At 55.8% G+C, this 18,250-nt stretch overlaps 1 protein-coding gene across 3 annotated transcripts; it reads left to right on the top strand.

Annotated features, from left to right (window-relative positions):
* Window positions 1-1,402: 1,402 nt before the first annotated feature.
* VEGFA (vascular endothelial growth factor A) lies at window positions 1,403-17,324 on the top strand. 3 transcript variants are annotated; one of them, XM_015600407.2, is made up of 8 exons: window positions 1,403-2,531; window positions 5,540-5,588; window positions 8,700-8,896; window positions 9,637-9,713; window positions 10,072-10,101; window positions 11,973-12,026; window positions 13,172-13,303; window positions 15,614-17,324. In XM_015600407.2, the coding sequence occupies exons 1-8, from the start codon at window positions 2,466-2,468 to the stop codon at window positions 15,633-15,635; spliced, it is 627 nt and encodes a 208-aa protein (XP_015455893.1). In that variant the 5' UTR covers window positions 1,403-2,465; the 3' UTR covers window positions 15,636-17,324. The 3 variants fall into 3 exon arrangements, with proteins under 3 accessions (XP_015455893.1, XP_006926563.1, XP_006926565.1); XM_006926501.3 differs by lacking the exon at window positions 11,973-12,026; XM_006926503.3 differs by lacking the exons at window positions 11,973-12,026; window positions 13,172-13,303.
* Window positions 17,325-18,250: the final 926 nt, after the last annotated feature.

The raw sequence follows: 18,250 nt of genomic DNA, 5'->3' as shown, positions 1-18,250 counted from the left end.
GGGTAGAGGGCCTTGGGGAACACTTAGAGAAGACATGGGGAGTTCAGAGAGAGAGGAGAGAGGTGACCAGCTGGGAGAAGTAGGCAAGAGATACTGGGGGACTGGGCAGGGCTGAGGATAGCCCCCTAATTCTGTTCAGAAGAGGAGCTGTGAGCCTGGGTTGAGGCTGATGGACGCCTTGGCCTCCAGCCTGGTGGGAGCTCCGGGCAGCTGGCCTACAGACGTTCCTTAGTGCTGGTGAGTAGGTTTGAATCATCACTCAGGCCCTGGCCTCCATCCGCCCCCACCAGCCCCTGGCTTCAGTTCCCTGGCAACATCTGGGCTGGGGGAGCAGGAACAAGGGCCTCTGTCTGCCCAGCTGCCTCTCCCTTTGGGCTCTGCCAGACTCCACAGTGCATACGTGGGCTCCAACAGGTCCTCTTCCCTCTTGGCCACTGACTAACCCCAGAACCACACGGCTTCCCGTTCTTAGCCCCACAAACTCGGTGCCAAATGCTTCTCCACAAGGACGCCTCCTTGGACACTTCCCAAAGGACCCCAGTCACCCCAGCCTATTGGCTGCAGCTCATTCTGATGTCAGTAGGCCAGATGAGGGTTCCAGATGGGCGCATTGGGAGACATCGGGCCCTCTGTGCCCAGCACCGGGCTCTTCTGTACATGGGACCATTCGAATCCAAAAAAATGTCACTGTTTAGGAGGTCAGAAATGGTGGGATAAGGGGTAAATCTCCTTTCACCCTCTTCTTGAGGCCCATTTCCTCTTGAGCCAGAACCGGAGTGTGCAGACGGTAGTCACTAGGGGGCGCTCGGCCACCACAGGGAAGCTGGGTGAACTTGCCAGAGTAGCGTCTGCGTGAGGACGCGTGTGTCAGTGTGAGTGTGTGTGTTGGTGTGTGTCTGAGTCATTGTGTGAGTATGTCAGTGTGTGTCTGAGTAGGGAGGAGCTGAGAGTGTTGGAAGGGATAGAATCTGGCAGGGGTCATCATCAGGATTCCAGTAGATCTATGTTTCCCTATCCCCAACCGTCCCTGTCCGACCTCTCTTTCCTCACGTTCCCTCCAATATTCCCAGCAAAGGTGGGGAATAGCTTTCGAGCCTTGTCCGCGCATAACCTCACTTTCTTGTTTTCTCCTCGCAAATACCGCGTGTGGGTCTCCGGGCAAAGGGGGGGCAGATGGGTAATTTTCAGGCTATGAGCCTTGGTGAGGTTTCCCTTCACTAGGGTAGGTGGGGGGCCTAGGCTTCACTAGGTGTCCCCAGGCGAAGGTGGCGCCGTGGGACCAGGACCGAGCCGAGCGCCGAGCGGCTGGAGGCGAAGGGGTCTGTCCCATCCTCGGGGGCGTGCCAGAGGCGGGGTCCGGGAGAATGGGGGCGGAGTAAGGCCTTTTTTAGGCGGCTGGTAGCGGTGAGAAGCGCAGAGGCTTGGGGCAGCCGGGCTGCTTGGAGGCCGCGGCTCGGGGGGCGAGTGGAGCCGGCGGCAGCGGTACTCGGTCTGAAGAAACGGCGACCAGGCGGTCGAACCCGCGGAGTCACCAGCCAGGGGTCTCTGCACTGGAATTTGATGTTCATTTATCCAGGGTTTACCCTCCTTTTTTCTTAAACATTTTAAAAATACCGTATTCTTTTCCGTTTTAATTTATTTTTGCTGCCCATTCTCCGCTTAAATCGGGCCGACCGTTTGAGGAGATTGCTCCTGTACTCCGCCAAATCACTCCGGATTTTGGAAATCGGCAGAGTGAAGAAAGAGGTAGCAAGAGCTCCGGAGAGAAGTCGAGGAAGAGAGAGAGAGAGACGGGGTCAGAGAGCGCGCGCGGGCGAGCGAGCAACGAGCGGGACAGGGGTAAAGTGAGTGACCTGCTTTTGGGGGTGACCGCCAGAGCGCGGCGTGAGCCCTCCTTCTGGGGATCCGGTATCGGACCAGCAGCGCTGACGGACATACAGACAGACACCGCCCCCCACCCCAGCGCCCACCTCCTCCGCGGCCGGCGGCCGACCGTGGACGCGGCAGCTAGCCGCGGGAAGGAGCCGGAGCCCGCGCCCGGAGGCGGGGTGGAGGGGGTCGGGGCTCGCGGTATTGCACTGAAACTTTTCGTCCAACTTCTGGGCTGTTCTCGCTCCGGAGGAGCCGTGGTCCGCGCCGGGGCAGTCGAGCCGAGCGGAACCGGGAGAAGTGCTAGCTCAGTCCGGGAGGAGCCGCAGTCGGAGGAGGGGGAGGAGGAAGAAGAGAAGGAAGAGGAGAGGGGGCCACGGTGGCGACTCAGCGCTCGGAAGCCGGGCTCATGGACCGGTGAGGCGGCTGTGTGCGCAGACAGTGCTCCAGCCGCGCGCGCGCCCCAGGCCCTGGCCCCGGCCTCGGCTCGGGGAGGAAGAGGAGCCCGCCTGGGCGCCGAGGAGAGCGGGCCACCCCGCAGCCCGAGCCGGAGAGGGAGCGCGAGCCGCGCCGGCCCCGGCCGGGCCTCCGAAACCATGAACTTTCTGCTCTCTTGGGTGCATTGGAGCCTTGCCTTGCTGCTCTACCTCCACCATGCCAAGGTAAGCTGCGGTGCCCGCCTGGCGCCGCGGGGCCGCTGCGAGCGCCTCTCCTGGCTGGGGACGTGCGTGCGAGCGCGCGCGTGGGGGTTCCGTGCCCCACGCGGGTCCTTGGGCACCGGGCGCGCGGCTTCCCCCTCGATCCTCGTACGTGTAGGGGGAGGGGGCGCACGCTAGGTGGGAGGGCACCAGCATAGAGTCTCGCCGCCCACGCGGGCCCTGCCCACCCACCGGAGTCACCGCACGTACGATCTGGGCCGACCAGCGGAGGGCGGGAGCCACGGGAGGAGGCCGAGGGGGCTGGGCTTGCGCTGCCGGCGGCTGCTGAAGTTTGCTCCCGGTCGCTGTTCCCCGACGAACTGGAAGTCTGGGCAGCGGGGGCGGGAGCCGGAGCCCAACAGGCCGGGGGTGGGGGGGTGCTCGGACCTTGGACCAAGGGAGGGCAGAGAGCGTAGGGGGGGCAGGGCGCAGGCGCGAGAGAGGGCTTGCTGTCACTGCCTCTCGATCTCTTCGGTCCTCTCCGCTAGTTTGGGAAAAGTTTCGGGGTGGATTGCTGCGGGGACCCCTTCTCTGCCGGGCCACCTGCGCGGCGCCACCCCCACCCGTCCTCGCTTGCGTCCCGCTCGGTGCCCGCCCTCCCCCGCCCGGCCGGGCGCGCGCGGCGCGGAGCCGATTACATCAGCCCGGGCCTGGCCGGCCGCGTGTTCCAGGAGCCACCGGGGCCCGAACGGGGAGTCCGGGGCAGCGAGCGGCGCCCTTCCCCCCGCCAGCCATCCGCGGGAAGGTGACCTCTTGAGCTAGCCCCGGCTGGAGGACCCGGAGACCCGCCCTGTCCCTTCCCGCCGTCCTCAGCCCCTAACCCTCTTCTGTGCTAGGAGGAATTTCCTGACGCCCCTTCCCCATTTCCTCCCTCGCGTGGAGAGAAGCCTCTGCTACCCCTTTATTTTTTATCTTTTGCTGAGAAGACCCATCTACCTTTCTCCGGCCTCGGAGTCCAGAGAAAGGATGGTCTCTGTCAGAGGTCAAGGAAGGTGCCAGGGCCCACCCGGGCGCTTTGTCGAGGCTCTACCTAAAGTCCAGACTTGGTGACAGTCAGCGTTCCTCCCTTCCCCCACACTTCCGAGTGAGCTGTGCTTTAGTTTTTATGGGAGGTGGGCCAAAAGAGGGTTTAGAAGTGTCGTTACCCCACTTTACACTTTTTGTAAAAATGGTTTGAAATTTGCTGTGATATAGGCAGTGTGGGACTAGCCCTCCCTGAACCTTTTGGAAGGCGCTCCTGCCAGCCTTGCAAACACACTTTGTCCGGGTGAAATGGGACGTTGAGCAAGAGCAGGTGGTTTTTTTGGAACTCTAAACTTGCCCACCCAACTTTCTTCTCAAAGCCACCTAAGAGGCCATTTTCCACCCCTCTCTTACACTTTCCCTCAGCCAGAGTCCCTTTGGGGAGAGGCAGAAAGAAGGAAATGGGCTGGGGTCTCTGATGCCACTGGGAGTTCCTCAGACTGTGACACCAAGGCCTTGGCTCCAGGCCTCCAAGGGTGGGGGGGAGGGGGAGGAGTGGCTAACTGGCCACAGTGTGACCTTCAGAGGCCCCCAGAGAAGGGCGTCTGGCCTCTCCCTGCCCAGAATCCCCCCTCCTTGCACCCCTTGGCCTTGGAGGAGGTACGAGGTTTCTGTCCCCTCTCCTAGTTTAGGGCCCAGAAGTGGAAAGCATAGGGGGAATGTTGGCAGAAAGAAGCCAAGGGGTGTCCTGGGGATGGGGGAGGGGCTGAGGTAGAGACTGGGGGGCCCCTGAGGGAGCTGCAGTTGGAGGCTATCCAGCTAGGAGTCTGGAAACTGTTATCTGACCTTGGCCCTGGGGGCAAAGCTGGGGGATCTGGGGTGCATTGGGGGTGTGTGGGAAGGAGAGAGAGTGCCGGACAGATTGTGAGACTCACTGTCAATGGGTTTGCAGTTGAGTGGGCTAGAGGGCAGTGCTCAGTATCTACCCCTCAAGAGGGGCAGGTGGGGTGGGCAGTGAGAACTGGAGATCCTCTGAAAGGGCTGGGAGAAGCCTTTGGCTGGTGCTGTCAGGCCCACATGGTTGGGCTTGTTGACCTTCACAGCTTCTGGGGAGGGGAGGAATGATCTTGTGGGGGTGGGGAGGGATAGGGGAGGCCTCAGGCCTAGGTAGTGCAGGGGGCCCCCTAGGGGCTGGGCAGTGCTAAGGCATAAAAAGCTTCCCTGGTTGCATTTGAGGAAGGTGCCCAGGTGAGAGAGACTTGGGGACCCCTCCAGTCTGAGAGGGAGAAGAAACCAGGGAACAAGGTAGGAGTGTGAAGCTTGAGACTTTGGAGGTACATTCAGGTCCCAGAGATATTTGCACATGGGGAGAAATGGGGCTTTATCCTTCCTCAGGGCTTCTGCTCAGGTTTTACCCTCCAGGCAACCTGTGAGTTTGCTAAATATTCCTGAGGAATGAAGAGTTTGGATGGGGGAGGGTGATTGGTGCCCTTCGGTCCTCTGCACCCCCTCCCTTCCCAGCACCAGCTCACCCTGGTATTTGTCATGTCAGCAGGAGAAGGTCACCATGTTGTTTTTCTCGCCCCTAGTCCTTCCTTCCTGCCCCAGTCCAAATTTGTCCTCCTGTTTGACCTTAATACTTAGCTGTGGCTTTGGACCAGGGAGTCAGGGGGTCTGAGAGAACGTACTTTCCTTACCTCGGCAATGGGCCACTGGGAACCGGGAGAGGGAGATGTGGAGAAGGAGTGGGGACCTGGACTATGCATCATTCTGGTGTTTTCCTCCTGCATTTTGAGCCTCCCACCCCGCAAGGTCTGGTCAGTTTTATCTTCTCTGGCTTCAGAATTGGAGCAGTTTAGGGGTGGGAGGTGGGCTCTGTGCTGTGGGGAGCCCCTGGTGGTGCTCAGTTCCACTCGGAAGGCTTGGAGAAGCCAGAGGCTGTGTTGGGGGGGAGAGTGACTGGGCCTGTGTGTTCCTGCTTATGTCTCATTCTTTTGTTTTGTCCTCAGTGGTCTCAGGCTGCGCCCATGGCAGAAGGAGAACAGAAAGCCCACCAAGGTGAGTCCCCCGGCTCCTGGACCTCTCAGGGGTTGGGTGGGGAGGCACAGTTCCTTCTTTATTATGTGGGGGGAAGGAGCAGGGGTGCAGGAATTTGGGGATCAGGAAAGAGCGATATTAACCCTTCATTCTGGAAGACTCTGTTGCCTGCTTGGGCCTCTTCTGGGAACAGGACTTGTGGCTTTTTTCTTCTGGTCTTTCCGGTAAAATTTTCTTTGGAGAGGGAGCCTTGAGCATAGACCAGGAAGACAAGGAGAGTTCAGGTATCCCAGATGTCAAGGGAGGTGTCCCTTGTCCCCCCTGCTTTCAGGGGAAGATGGTCATTCTAAGCCAGCCATGTCTCACCTGCGGGGCCTGTGTGGATGGGACTGTGACCCTTGCCATCCAGAGATCTGGTTGTGCGTGAGCTGGAGGTGCAGAGGGCCCAGCCTCATGGAATCCCATCCCCTAGGTTGCATTCCTTTGAGGGTGGAGAGAGAAGCCCTACCGCCTCCCCTTGCCCTCTGGGTGGAGGGGGTTTGGGTGCTGTGAACTTCCCTCCTGCGCCAGCAGAGGGCTGACGATAGCTCTCAGGCGCCCCGCCCCCTGCCCAAGCCCTGTCGGCCTGCCTTTGTTCGCTGTGGTTTAGAGTAGGGAGCCTCCCATTTTTCTAGGGACGCCCAGGCTCTCCCTACCACTGAATGGCCTCTGCTCCAGCCTGGGGGAGGAGTGCCCTCAGGTGCCACTCCCCCAGCTCCTCACCTCTGAGGAGAGAAAGCCCTGGGGTCTTCCTCCAGGCGAATTTCCCTGACCTAAATCCAGTGTACCCAGAGAAGTGGCCAGAGCTGTGTTTGTACTCCAGGGCTCATGGTGATGCCCAGCCGGTTCTGCCTCCTTCCTGTCCCGGGAACCTTTCCTTGGCCGAGGGCCTGGCTTCCCGGCCACTCCACAGACTGTGCCACTGACGAGCCACCCGCTGCCAGTGCCCCCACCCCCTTATCCTCCCAGTGGTCTCTATGGCCTGGGAGAGGCAAGACAAATGGTCTTTGTTTGTTGGGGAAAAGGTTGTCTTTGAGAAATAAGGAAAACCACAGAAGCCCGATGTTGGAGTGTGTGTGTGTGTCCACGCCCTGTGCAAAAGCAGGACAGCTTTCTTTGGAGGCAATGGCTAGGTTGCGAAGGGTGCTGCCCTTCACTTCCCATGGGCCATGGGGATTCCAGAGAGCTTTTCCAAGGAATTCTCATCTAGGGTCTTTTTACCTTCAGCTATCAGTTATCATGGCCCATGCTATCCTGTCTGCTATCCTGTCCTGGGTGGGACCTGGGGCCCTGAAGTCTGGGCCATGTCTGTCCCCAACCATGACAAGTGTCAGGTTAACAGTTCTTGATTAGTCATCTTCTTCGATATAAACTTGGCTTAGAAACGGGCTTTTTTTGGATCCCTGGTCTTGTTTGTACTCTTTTTGATGGCGCTTAACCATTTTGTGGGTGAAGAATTCTGTGCCCATTGTCTGGATAGGGGAAGTGGAGACCTCGGGAAAGGCCCAGGACTGGCTTAGGGCCCCCACTGTTCTTTCCGTTTTCACACCTGTGGCCTCTCCCCATCCACTTTCCCTTAACTCTCCAAATTCTCCTCAACCCACCTATTACATCCACACCCCCAGGCTTCTCTTCCTTTGCCCCTCCTGGAGGAAGGAGGATGGGGAGGCTCAACTCTAGTCTCTGGGGAGAGACAGCCTTGATGAGGTTCCAAACTTGGAGTTACCTGGGTTGAGAAAAAGGAGCTTGTTCTCAGGGCTGAAAGTAGAAGATAAAGTCCCAGACGTCGGACTCTGTTTCAGCGTCTTTAGAGATCAGCCTAACCCACTTACACAGACGTACAGAGTCTGAGGTGCAGAGAGGGAGCGACTGGTCCAAGGTCACACCAAGTCATGGCCAGAGCCCAGTCTCCTTGCTGGCTGGATGCTGCCTTTTCCCTCCTGTGTAGGGGAAACTCATGTCAGGGACAGGATTGCTATGTGGGGGTGGTGGTAGGAGTTGTGATGGGGAGTGGCAGGCTGGGCCACAATTTGGAGTAGTTATTAAAGAGGGAGTCCTGAGTTTATTTACTCCCAAGGGCCGGCCCCTGTGGCCCAGAATTACCCCTTTATGGTCCGATGCACCTCAGGCTCCTCAGTCAGCCTGGGAAACTGTCTTTGCCCTGGTCTTTCTCCAGATCAGCTTCTAGAAGTGCTCTGTGGCTGCAGTGGCAGCACCGTTTTTCCATGATGCAAGCAGTTTGCCCTCTTGGGCGGGGTTATCTGTGGCTGGCAGGGCCTGCACAGCGTACCCACCCACAGCCACCCGCTGATTCCAGGCAGCCCAGTCCCTGTGCTGATGTCTGGGGAGGGGTCTGGCAGGTGGCAAGGTAACCCTGAAGCCTCCCTTCTGTTTTCACATGGCATGGGCTAGGGAAGGCTTTGATGTCTGAGCTGATTTTAACTACCACTTACTAGCTGTGTGGCCTCGGGGCAAGTTACTCGGTGTCCAGATCCCAAGTGTAAAATGCGGGTCCTACCAGAACCTCATAGTAGTACCATGTGCGGAGAGTTGTTTGAGAAGACAGCTATGGACTGCTGTTTACAGTGCCCAGCATATAATAAGTGCCCATTAAATGATTGTTGGTAGGTTGGTAGGGGTATGGCAGTGAATTCTGGAGCAGTTGTAGGTAAATGGGGAGTAGGTTGGCCAATTTGGCTGTATCTCCTTTCACAGGAAGCTTAGAGCATTCCCGACAGGTATATTCCCACTCAAACTGTCCTCTGGTACAAAGTTGACCCAGGAATTGACTCAGGTGTCATGGTGTGAGGCAGGGGGTTCAGATGTGGCAGGCTATCTCCCTCGAAACCTGAGACAGTATTGTGAGATCTTTGGCATAAAAACAGGCCTTCATTAGTGTTGATAATGGGAAGCTTAGGGAGGGACTTCAACCACAGTCAGAAGGACTTAAGTTAGATTTGTAGAAGGACTTGCCTGATAATAGGTACCTCTCACAGAAACCCTGAGGAGTGGCCTTATAAAGCTGGGTGGAGATAGGGGCTGGCCATCCTTTGTGTGACCTGCTGGGCTCATGTATTGCCCCTTCCCATGCAGTGGTGAAGTTCATGGATGTCTACCAGCGCAGCTACTGCCGTCCAATCGAGACCCTGGTGGACATCTTCCAGGAGTATCCCGATGAGATCGAGTATATCTTTAAGCCGTCCTGTGTGCCCCTGATGCGGTGTGGAGGCTGCTGCAATGACGAGGGCCTGGAGTGTGTGCCCACGGAAGAGTTCAACATCACCATGCAGGTGGGTACCTGTGGGAAGTGGGGGTGGGGGACACTTGAGAGGAGAAGTCAGACTTGCCTTGCTCAGCTCTTGCCCCTGAGTCAGTTAGGCGGAGGTGTGGAGGGGTTTTGCCTCTTTGGGGGGAAAAAATGCCTTCATTTCCCTGTCCAGGTTCCCAACAAGCCCCGACCACCCCTTCCTCTTCCCTGACCTTTGTCCCCTGGGCTCAGGAGGAAGGTGACACCTGTGCCAGGAGTCTGTCTTGCCTTCTCTCCCTCTTTGGGGCTCTGTTTGGGAAGCTGGATGAGTATGGTCTGTGGAGAGTTTAAAAGCCAGTTGTTCGGTGCTGCATGGTGACGGTCCATCTCAGCCTGTATAGGGTGGAGTGGAGGGAGCACTGAGACCCTGGGGTGGGGGGGTTCGTGGGTTGCTACTAGGGGTCAGGGTGAGGCCTAGAGGGGATGAGAGGAGGGGAGGGATGGGGAGTGTTGAGAACCCAGGACCTGAATTCCCAGCCTGGCCAACCCTTGCAGCCATGTCTGCCCTCAAGAGAAGCAGGGGCTCCTTGAGGTCAGCAGGGTTGGGGGAGTTGGGATGGGCCTGAGGCTCTTTCTGGCAGAGCCCCCGGCCCCCCTACCTCCAACACCCATCCCTGCTCTATAGAACCCCTGGTTGCTGAGTGGCAGGAGCCACAGGGGTGTCCCATGTGGGTATGGCTGGCTGGGTCACTAATCTCTGTGATCTGGTTCCTTTTCCTCCAGATTATGCGTATCAGACTTCATAAAGTCCAGCACATAGGAGAGATGAGCTTCCTACAGCATGAAAAATGTGAATGCAGGTGAGGATGGAGAGTCACGGATTTATTTATTCAGCAAACAGATGCAGGGTACCTGCTCTGTGCCAGGGTTAAGCATGTTCCATGTGTTAGCTCATTTCTACTTTCTAACTGTGTAACCTTGGGCACTTCAGTTTTATACCAGTGTGCCTCAGTTTCCACATCTATAAAGTGTGTACAGTAATAATATGTACCTAATAGCATTGTTCTAAGGATTAAGTGAGGTATGTGTAAAGAGAGTAAAACTGTATTGACATAGCATAAATACTAAGTTAAGTTTTTATTGTTATTATTATTGTCATCATTATCATCACCCTCTGAACCTCTGTTTTGTTCTTTCCTCTTTCTCTACCCACCGCAGACCAAAGAAAGATAGAGCAAGGCAAGAAAAGTAAGTGGCCATGACTATAGTTCTCCTTCTCCTTGGTTGGTTTTCTTGGTTTTGGGCTCTTGGCTTCCTCTCTCAGGGGGTCTGATGGCTTCATTGGGTCAGGGAGTTGGTCTCATGAGGACATTTGGCAGCAGTGGGTTGGAGCAAACTCCAAGATTATGGCTCTAGAATTAGTGACAAAATCCAGCTGGAGCCTGGAGCTTCCTTTGGGAGATGCGACATGTTCCAGGCCTCTAGGTCATTCCTGGCCAGGACTTCGGATTGGGTGTGTCGAGGGGCAGTCTGGACACTGGCTCCCTGGTTTGCTCTGGTCTCCCATCACCCACAGCAGGGAGAGGGAGTGGGTGGCAGAGAGGCCACCTTTCGTGTGTCAGAGGAAACGCCCTCTTAAGGTGGCTGCTGTGGTGGCCCAATTGGATTTGGGGCCAGCAGGGGTGTTTTCTTGGTGCATGCCCTTTTGTAGGAGTGAAGCAGGTCAGAGACACTCAGCTGTCTTGGCCAGGGAGAAAGAATTGAATGTTGGTTATTTTCTGAGGCTTCCAGTTGCTCAATGTGGAGGGTGGGGTCAGGGTGAAGCAGGGGTTGGGGGGCATGGTCTGGGGGCAGCGAGCCTTCAAGACAGGGTGAGCAGCTGGCATGGGGTATGAGTGTGCAGGAAAAGAGACTGAGAGAGAGCACCAATGTCCTTCCCTCCCCCCACCCCCACCATCCTATCTGCTCCCAGTGTTCTGGAGACACTGAAGCCCCCTAGGCCTCAACCCCTTGCCTCTTCCCTAAGTCTCCAACTTCTAGGATTGCTGTAGCTACCAGAGTAGTGATATGAGAGAGTAGGTGGGGGGGAGGAGAGAGAGAAAAGGTATGTGTGTGTGTGTGTTTAGACCTTTTTACTTCTAGCACTTTCTCTCAGCAAGAGGGAACAGACTTGCCCTTTACCTCGATCCCTTATGCCCTTTTTTCCCCTGTGGCAGACATTCTGAGGGGCATTCTCTTGAGCCTGGCAGGTGTGGAGTGTGCAGGTTCCCTTAAGGGGGACAGGCTGAAGCCTGTCCCCCTTTGCCATTCCCCAAATGCCTGCTTTGCCCACAGGGAGAGTAGGGGGCTCGTCTGCGCTCGGAAGAGGGTCTGGCGAGATGGTATAGCAAACAGGCTTTGGCAGGATAGAGCTCCCTGCCAAGTGACGCCCAGGTCCCTCCTCCCCATGCCTCCCTAACTCCCACTCCACCCTCCTGCCAGCCTGCCTGGGGCTCTGAGGGCACCCAGCCCCACCTCTCAGCCCAGGTTATGGCTGGGGAAGCTGATGCTTTTATGTGCCGCACTTGGTTTTGTGCCAGCCCCGGTGGGGCTGCTTCCCCACCACGCACCCCCCATTCGTGGAGGCAGGACCCCTAGAGGGATCCTCTTGCTATTGCACTTGGAAATGAAGACAGAAGGTGCCCGAAGCACAGCCTGCTGCCCCTGCCTCCCACCCCATCAAGTCAGGTCTCTGACATTCTCCCCAAACTCTGGCCTAGCTTTTATAGCCCCCTGACCTTCAGGGTCAGTCTTGCACAGGGTTGCTGGCAAAGCGCCTGCCCTCGGTGCTTTGCCCCCTGTCTCGGACCAGGAGCGACCATGAGCATGGAGGCCTTTGGGGCCTGGGCCCTCCACCCAGCCTCTACTCCCCACCCAAAACCTTGCCAAGGGCTGGGTTTGCCACCCCGGGGTGGCCAAAGTAAGGTGCCTGCTGCCCTGACCTACATGTGTATGCAACCTCTTTCCTGGAGCCCAACTGCCTCTAGTCTCCTGAGCATGTCCTATACCCTGCCCTTCTCACTGCTGCTTTTCCTCCCCCTGCCCACCCCGCCTTCTGGCTCTGTTTTTTTATTTTCCAGAAAATCAGTTCGAGGAAAGGGAAAGGGGCAAAAAAGAAAGCGCAAGAAATCCCGGTATAAATCCTGAAGCTTGTATGTGGTGCCTCTGCTGTCTCATTCCCTGGAGCCTACCCAGGGCCCCCAATCTAACTCCTGCCCACAGGACCCCTTAACCCTCCTCCCTCCCTCCCTCCCTGGCTCTAATCCACCCCTCTGCCCCAGTGTCTCTCTCTCACTCTCACTCCACTAATTGGCACCAATGAGTAGAGTTGGTGGTGGCGTTGCTGGTCCAAGGTTGGGGGCAGGTGGGTGGGCAGTGTGGGCCTGGAGGAATCGTGGAGGGGGCTCTAGCTTGGCTGGGCACTGCCTTTCTCTCACCCACTGGGCACTGGTGGTGGGCCCATGTTGGCGAGGGTGCCGGGCACTAGTGCCTGCTCACCCGACTGGCTTCCGTTGCTCTAGGCTTCTGCGCTTGTCTGGAAGCTGAGGGTGGTGAGGAGGGCAGATGCGGTGTGAGGAAGGGCTTGAATGACATGAGGCAGCTTGTTGTTGGCTGAAGGAGGAGGTTGGGTGGGGTCAAGCATCGCCTGGCAGCCCCTCTCATGGACTCTGGAGGGGAGTCCCCTATTCTGGCCTAACCCATGGCACCCACAGAAGCCTTCTTGTAGGGCAGCTGCTTCCTCTGGGTTGGAGGCTGTGGTGGGTCCTGCCCTGGGCCCTTTGGCCACCAGTGGCCTGGCCTGTGGACACTGCCTCTGGGCTCAGCCTGCTGTTACACTCTATTTTAGCCCACCTTTGGTGGCGGGACCTAGGTATGAGCCCTTGCACAGGGAGAAGGTGGCCCCCAATTGCTGTCCCCAGCAGGCGAAGCGTTAAGGTGTGCTCTTTTAGGGGCAGTAGCTGTTGGGGCCCTGTGGCCTGAGACTTGCACTTGTCCCTGTGGGACCACACTGCCCCTTACTGCAGCCCTGTCCTTGCACTCTCTGCCCGTCTGTCTGCCTCTTTCTGCGGGCAGTCTTCCTAGCCATCGCTGCCTCTTTCCGCCGCTCTCTGTCTTCTGCTGTAGCACTTGGATCCTTCCAGGGCGTGGAAGGGTGTGGGGGCCCATGAGCAGGGTGGGGGCGCCGCTGCACACACATTAGGGGGTGTTGCATGTTTTTTTTTTTCTCTCTCTCTGCTGACGCTCTAGCTTAGATGTCTTTCCTTTTGCCTTTTTGCAGTCCCTGTGGGCCTTGCTCAGAGCGGAGAAAGCATTTGTTTGTACAAGATCCGCAGACGTGTAAATGTTCCTGCAAAAACACAGACTCACGTTGCAAGGCGAGGCAGCTTGAGTTAAACGAACGTACTTGCAGGTTGGTTCCCAGAGGCCGAGTCAGAGAGGAGCTTCACACAGAGGTGGAGAGAGAGAAAGAGAGAGAGAGAGAGAGAGAGAGAGAGAGATTGAGAGAGAGAGAAAGAGCACCTGAGAGGGGCCCGCTGCTTGCTCAGCTTCTAGCTGCCTGCCTGGTGACTACTACCTTCTTGGCTCGCAGGGCCCCAGCGGTGGGTGGTGGGCACCGGCCTGGCCTGGCAGGGCCCATTCAGAGGTTGCCCGGGTTGTCTGAGTGGGTAGTCTGGTGTGGCCTAATGTGGTGGTGTGGAAGCAAGCCGAGTGTTGTGTTCCGTGGTCCTTCTCGTGGTGGCTGTTGGTCCTGACCTTGTGATTACTGCCTTTGTTTGCTACTAATATTGAGGGCCCTTCGCGGTGTGGGGGACTCTCAGGGACGCTGCCCTCTACAAAGTGCAAACACTCTTCTCTTGGGGGCCTTGCCCTCTGAAGTCGGCACCACCGGGGTTCTCACCCCCCAGTGTCTCTCCACAGGTGGCAGAGGTTGAGTCCCTCCTCAGACTGGGGTTCTGGGGAGCATGGGCTCTGGTGGTTGTTTTAGGGCCGGTAGGAGATTTAACATCTGGGCACATTAGATATCTTTAATACCTTAGTAGTCATGGCAACAACCCTAAACAGCCCACATATTTCCGAATGCCCCAGGATGGGTGAAGGGAGGGGCCACTCCCTCTTTCCTAACTTTAGACTGTGAACGCCTCATACCCGGGCCTGGTTTTTATTCACCTGTGTGATACCCCCTCTCCCAAGGCATCTGTATCTCTGTTTCTTGTCCACTATGAGGACAAAGGAAGTGTTAAGTGTGGATAGGTGAATACGTGAGTGAGTTCGGAGGGTGAGGTCAGGAACACAGGGCCGTGACAGGTGGCTGGCAATCTTTTGATGCCTTGACTGGCGTTTATACCCATCTGGCCTGTGCTCAAAGGCAGGGAGCCCTCTAAGCCAGAGTGTCACCCAGGGAGGAGGGGCTTTTGTGGCGATTCCCCAGGCAGGGCCACTGTGTCCCCTGGCTAGCCCAGATGCTCCATCAACAAAGTCTTTGGAGTCTGGCTGCCTCTTCCCACCTGCCATGTTCCTGTGGCTTATGGGTGTTCAGAGGATGCTGGGGACCAGTTCTTGGGGTGTTGATATGGGGCTCTGTTTGTCTTGGTGGTATTTGAAGATAGGAAATGTATATAGTGTTGGGAATGGGGGCTCCACTTAACTCCAGGGCTGGATGAGGGGTCGCCACATCCCCTGGAGGCTTTGGGGAAGAAGAAAGGCTTGCCATGTTAGGGTTTTTGTAGAGATTATTCTGCAGAGACTGACTGTCTGGGATGGGGATGTCTGAAGTAACTTGGGAGCTAACTGAAGTTACCCCAGCTTTCAGAGACCTCCCCCAACCCCAGACCTGGCTATATGGGGGAATTCAGTACTCCAGACTGGAGGCTTAGGATCCCCGTTCAAAGGCTCTCAGAAGGGCAGGCAGGGTCTGCTCTAACCCGTCCTCACAGTTGGGAGGGTGAAAGACGATCAGCCCAGCGGCAAGGGCATGAATGGGAGTAGCACAGCCACTGATTGTCTCTCTCCCACCCTAAGTTAAATAGCATATTAGAAAGGAAAGGCAGCCTAGCACCTAGGGCCTGCTGCTGCCAGTGAGCTCAAGAAAAGAGGAAGCTTATCGCCAAGGCTGGGAGGGTGGGCCTGGAGAAGGGAGTTGCATCCCTCAGCTTGCTGGGGCCCCAGGCCCTGCTGGCCCCCCTTCCCATGGGAGCCTCACTTCTCTGGGGGCAACGCCTCCCCTTCAGCTGGCTGTCCCCGTCTGGGCCTCTGCATAGGCCGGTTTCCCTTGCTCACTGTCTTCCCCAAACCAGGCCCACAGAGACTGAGCTAGAGCACCTCCTTCTGCAGGGACCCTTTGCTGATTAACTTGATCCAGCTCTGGTCACTCTTCCGCTTTTAAATGTCAAGTAGGGACTGTTCTTTAGTACGTATTTATTTGTTGCTTGTGATGAGATGTCTCCATGTCCTTGTTTCGTCTCAACTAGATCGTAAGCTTTAGAGGGCAGACTGGGAGCCCTAGGCAAAGCTACTTCTCAGACAGTAGCTCGGACAGGGACCCCCTTGGACAGGGGCTGGCTCTCTTCCTCCACCCCAGGGCTCCCTAAGGCAGGACCATGCTTTCATTGTCCTCTCCGCTGCAGGGACTCGGGCTGCCAGGAAGGGGAGGCTGCTGGCCTCACCACCAGGTCTCCTCACCTGGCCCTAACCGCCGGACTCTTGTTTCCGTTCCCCGCAGATGTGACAAGCCAAGGCGGTGAGCTGGGCTGGAAGAAGGAGCCTCCCTCAGGGTTTCGGGAACCAGACCTCTCACCAGGAAAGACAGATGTAGAACGACTGATAGAGAAACCGCGCCGCTGCCACCACACCACCATCACCATCGACAGAACAATCCTTAATCCAGAAACCTGAAATGAAGGAAGAGGAGACTCTGCGCAGAGCACTTTGGGTCCGGAGGGTGAGACTCCGGCAGAAGCATTCCCGGGCGGGTGACCAAGCACGGTCCCTCTTGGAATTGGATCGCCATTTTATTTTTCTTGCTGCTAAATCACCGAGCCCGGAAGATTAGAGAGTTTTATTTCTGGGATTCCTGTAGACACACCCACCCACATACATACATGTATATATATATATATATATATATATATTATATATATATATATATATATTCTTTTTTTTTAAATTAACATTGCTAATGTTATTGGTGTCTTCACTGGATGTATTTGACTGCTGTGGACTTGAGTTGGGAGGAGAATGTTCCCACCCAGATCCCAACGAGGAAGAGGATGGGAGGAGAGACTCTGGCACGATCTTTTTGTCCCTCTTAGGGAGGCCAGGGTCCCCACCCTTGCCTAGGAACATGCAAAGCCAGGGCATGGGGGCAAATTTGGCCTGCTTTTGGGAACATCGACAAACCCAGTCCTGGTTCCAAGCCTCTACCCCAAGTCAAATGGACAGAAAGACAGACGACAGGTACAGGGACGAGGACGCTGGCTCTGACCAGGAGTTCGGGGAGCCTCAGGACGCTGCTGTGCTTTCGGGGTCCCCTCTGCATGCTGCACGGGCATCCTGCTCCCAGGGGCACTGCCTGGAAGATCCAGGAGACTGGTGACCTTCGGCTACTCTCACCTGCTTCTGAGATGCCCACGAGGTTACCGACAGATGTCCTAGAGAAGAGAAGAGAGACACTGGTGGAAGAAGAGCGCCCGGAGACGGCTCGTCGTCCGAGGGAAGGGCCTCCTGCTTGGGCCCGTTCCCTGCTCCCCTGCCCGGGTGCAGCCCAGGAGGGCCTGATGTCCTCAGACCATTGAAACCACTAGTTCTGTCCCCCCAGGAGACCTGGCTCTGTGTGTGTGAGTGGTTAACCCTCCTCTGTCCCCCACCCGACCCTTCCCGCGGCACAGAGAGACAGGGCAGGATCCATGTGCCCGCCATGGAGGCAGAGAAAAGAGAAAGTGTTTTATATACGGTACTTATTTAATATCTCTTTTTAATTAGAAATTAAAACAGTTAATTTAATTAAAGAGTAGGGTTTTTTCAGTATTCTTGGTTAATATTTAATTTCAACTATTTATGAGATGTATCTCTCTCTTGCTCTCTCTCGCTCTCTCTCGCTCTCTCTTATTTGTACTGGTCTTCGTGTATAAAATTCATGTTTCCAGTCTCTCTCTCCCTGATCGGTGACAGTCACTAGCTTGTCCTGAACAGATATTTAATTTTGCTAACACTCAGCTCTGCCCTACCCTTTCCCCTGGCTTCCCACCACACATTCCTTTGAAATAAGGTTTCAATATACATCTACATACTATATATATATTTGGCAACTTGTGTTTGTATATATATATATATATGTTTATGTATATATGTGATTCTGATAAAATAGACATTGCTATTCTGTTTTTTATATGTAAAAACAAAACAAGAAAAAATAGAGAATTCTACATACTAAATCTCTCTCCTTTTTTAATTTTAATATTTGTTATCATTTATTTATTGGTGCTACTGTTTATCCATAATAATTGTGGGGGGAAAGATATTAACATCACATCTTTGTCCCTAGTGCAGTTTTTCGAGATATTCCGTAGTACATATTTATTTTTAAACAGCAACAAAGAAATACAGATATATCTTAAAAAAAAAACATTTTGTATTAAAGAATTTAATTCTGATCTCAAAGCTCCTCCTGGTTTCTCCTTCTCCATTGAATCCTTGTTCCAGACTTCCTCCTGCCCCCTTTCCCTCCTCCCTTGGGAACGTGGCATTTATCTTAGGTCCGGGAAAGGGGTCCCAGGTGTATAAGATATGCGATCACTCCTCTCCTTGCGCTGGGGGCCGGGGGCCAGAGTCCTTCCATCCTGGTTGGGCTGGTCCTGGGGAACCTCTCCATCCTCTGCCATGATATGGCGGGGGATGGGGTGGAGCTCTGGAAATGGGGGAGGGTGAGACAGCTCCTTAGACAGGAGGCGAGGGCCCTGCAGGGAGTGGTGCTGCCTTTGGGAATGTTGAGATCCTGGCCCTGTCCCTTGGTCAAGGAAGGAACTGGCTATGTGGCTGAGCTCGCTGCCCAGGGAACAGGAGAGGGCTGAGTTTGGCTATGGGACCTTATTGGCTGTAACAGGCTGGGAGTGGGAAGGAAGTGCTCACGGGGGCCCGGACCCCAGAGTGTAATTTCGTCTTACTTAGTCCTGGAGTTCCTTGAACCTCTGGAAGGTAGACCCACAGCTCTGGTTGCCCCTGAGGGGACATCTCTCCTGCGGTCCTGGGGGAAGGTAGAAGCTGTCTGGGTCTTTGGCATTTATGAGCAATGTTTCCAAATCCACTACCTCTAGCCTCTTTTATTCCTTCAAGTGGTATTTATTGGGCCAGCTATCATGCT

Source organism: Pteropus alecto, unplaced genomic scaffold (assembly GCF_000325575.1).
Source record: "Pteropus alecto unplaced genomic scaffold, ASM32557v1 scaffold7, whole genome shotgun sequence".
In the NCBI taxonomy this organism is placed as follows: Eukaryota; Metazoa; Chordata; class Mammalia; order Chiroptera; family Pteropodidae; genus Pteropus; species Pteropus alecto.
Note: the sequence above shows the minus strand (reverse complement) of the source record. Positions and strands in the feature narration are given on the sequence as shown.

Coding starts and splice junctions, on each gene's coding strand:
- VEGFA (XM_015600407.2), top strand. CDS start 2,466: ATGAACTTTCTGCTCTCTTGGGTGCATTGGAGCCTTGCCTTGCTGCTC. Junction 2,532..5,539: donor TCTACCTCCACCATGCCAAG/GTAAGCTGCGGT, acceptor TTTTGTCCTCAG/TGGTCTCAGGCTGCGCCCAT. Junction 10,102..11,972: donor GATAGAGCAAGGCAAGAAAA/GTAAGTGGCCAT, acceptor TTTATTTTCCAG/AAAATCAGTTCGAGGAAAGG.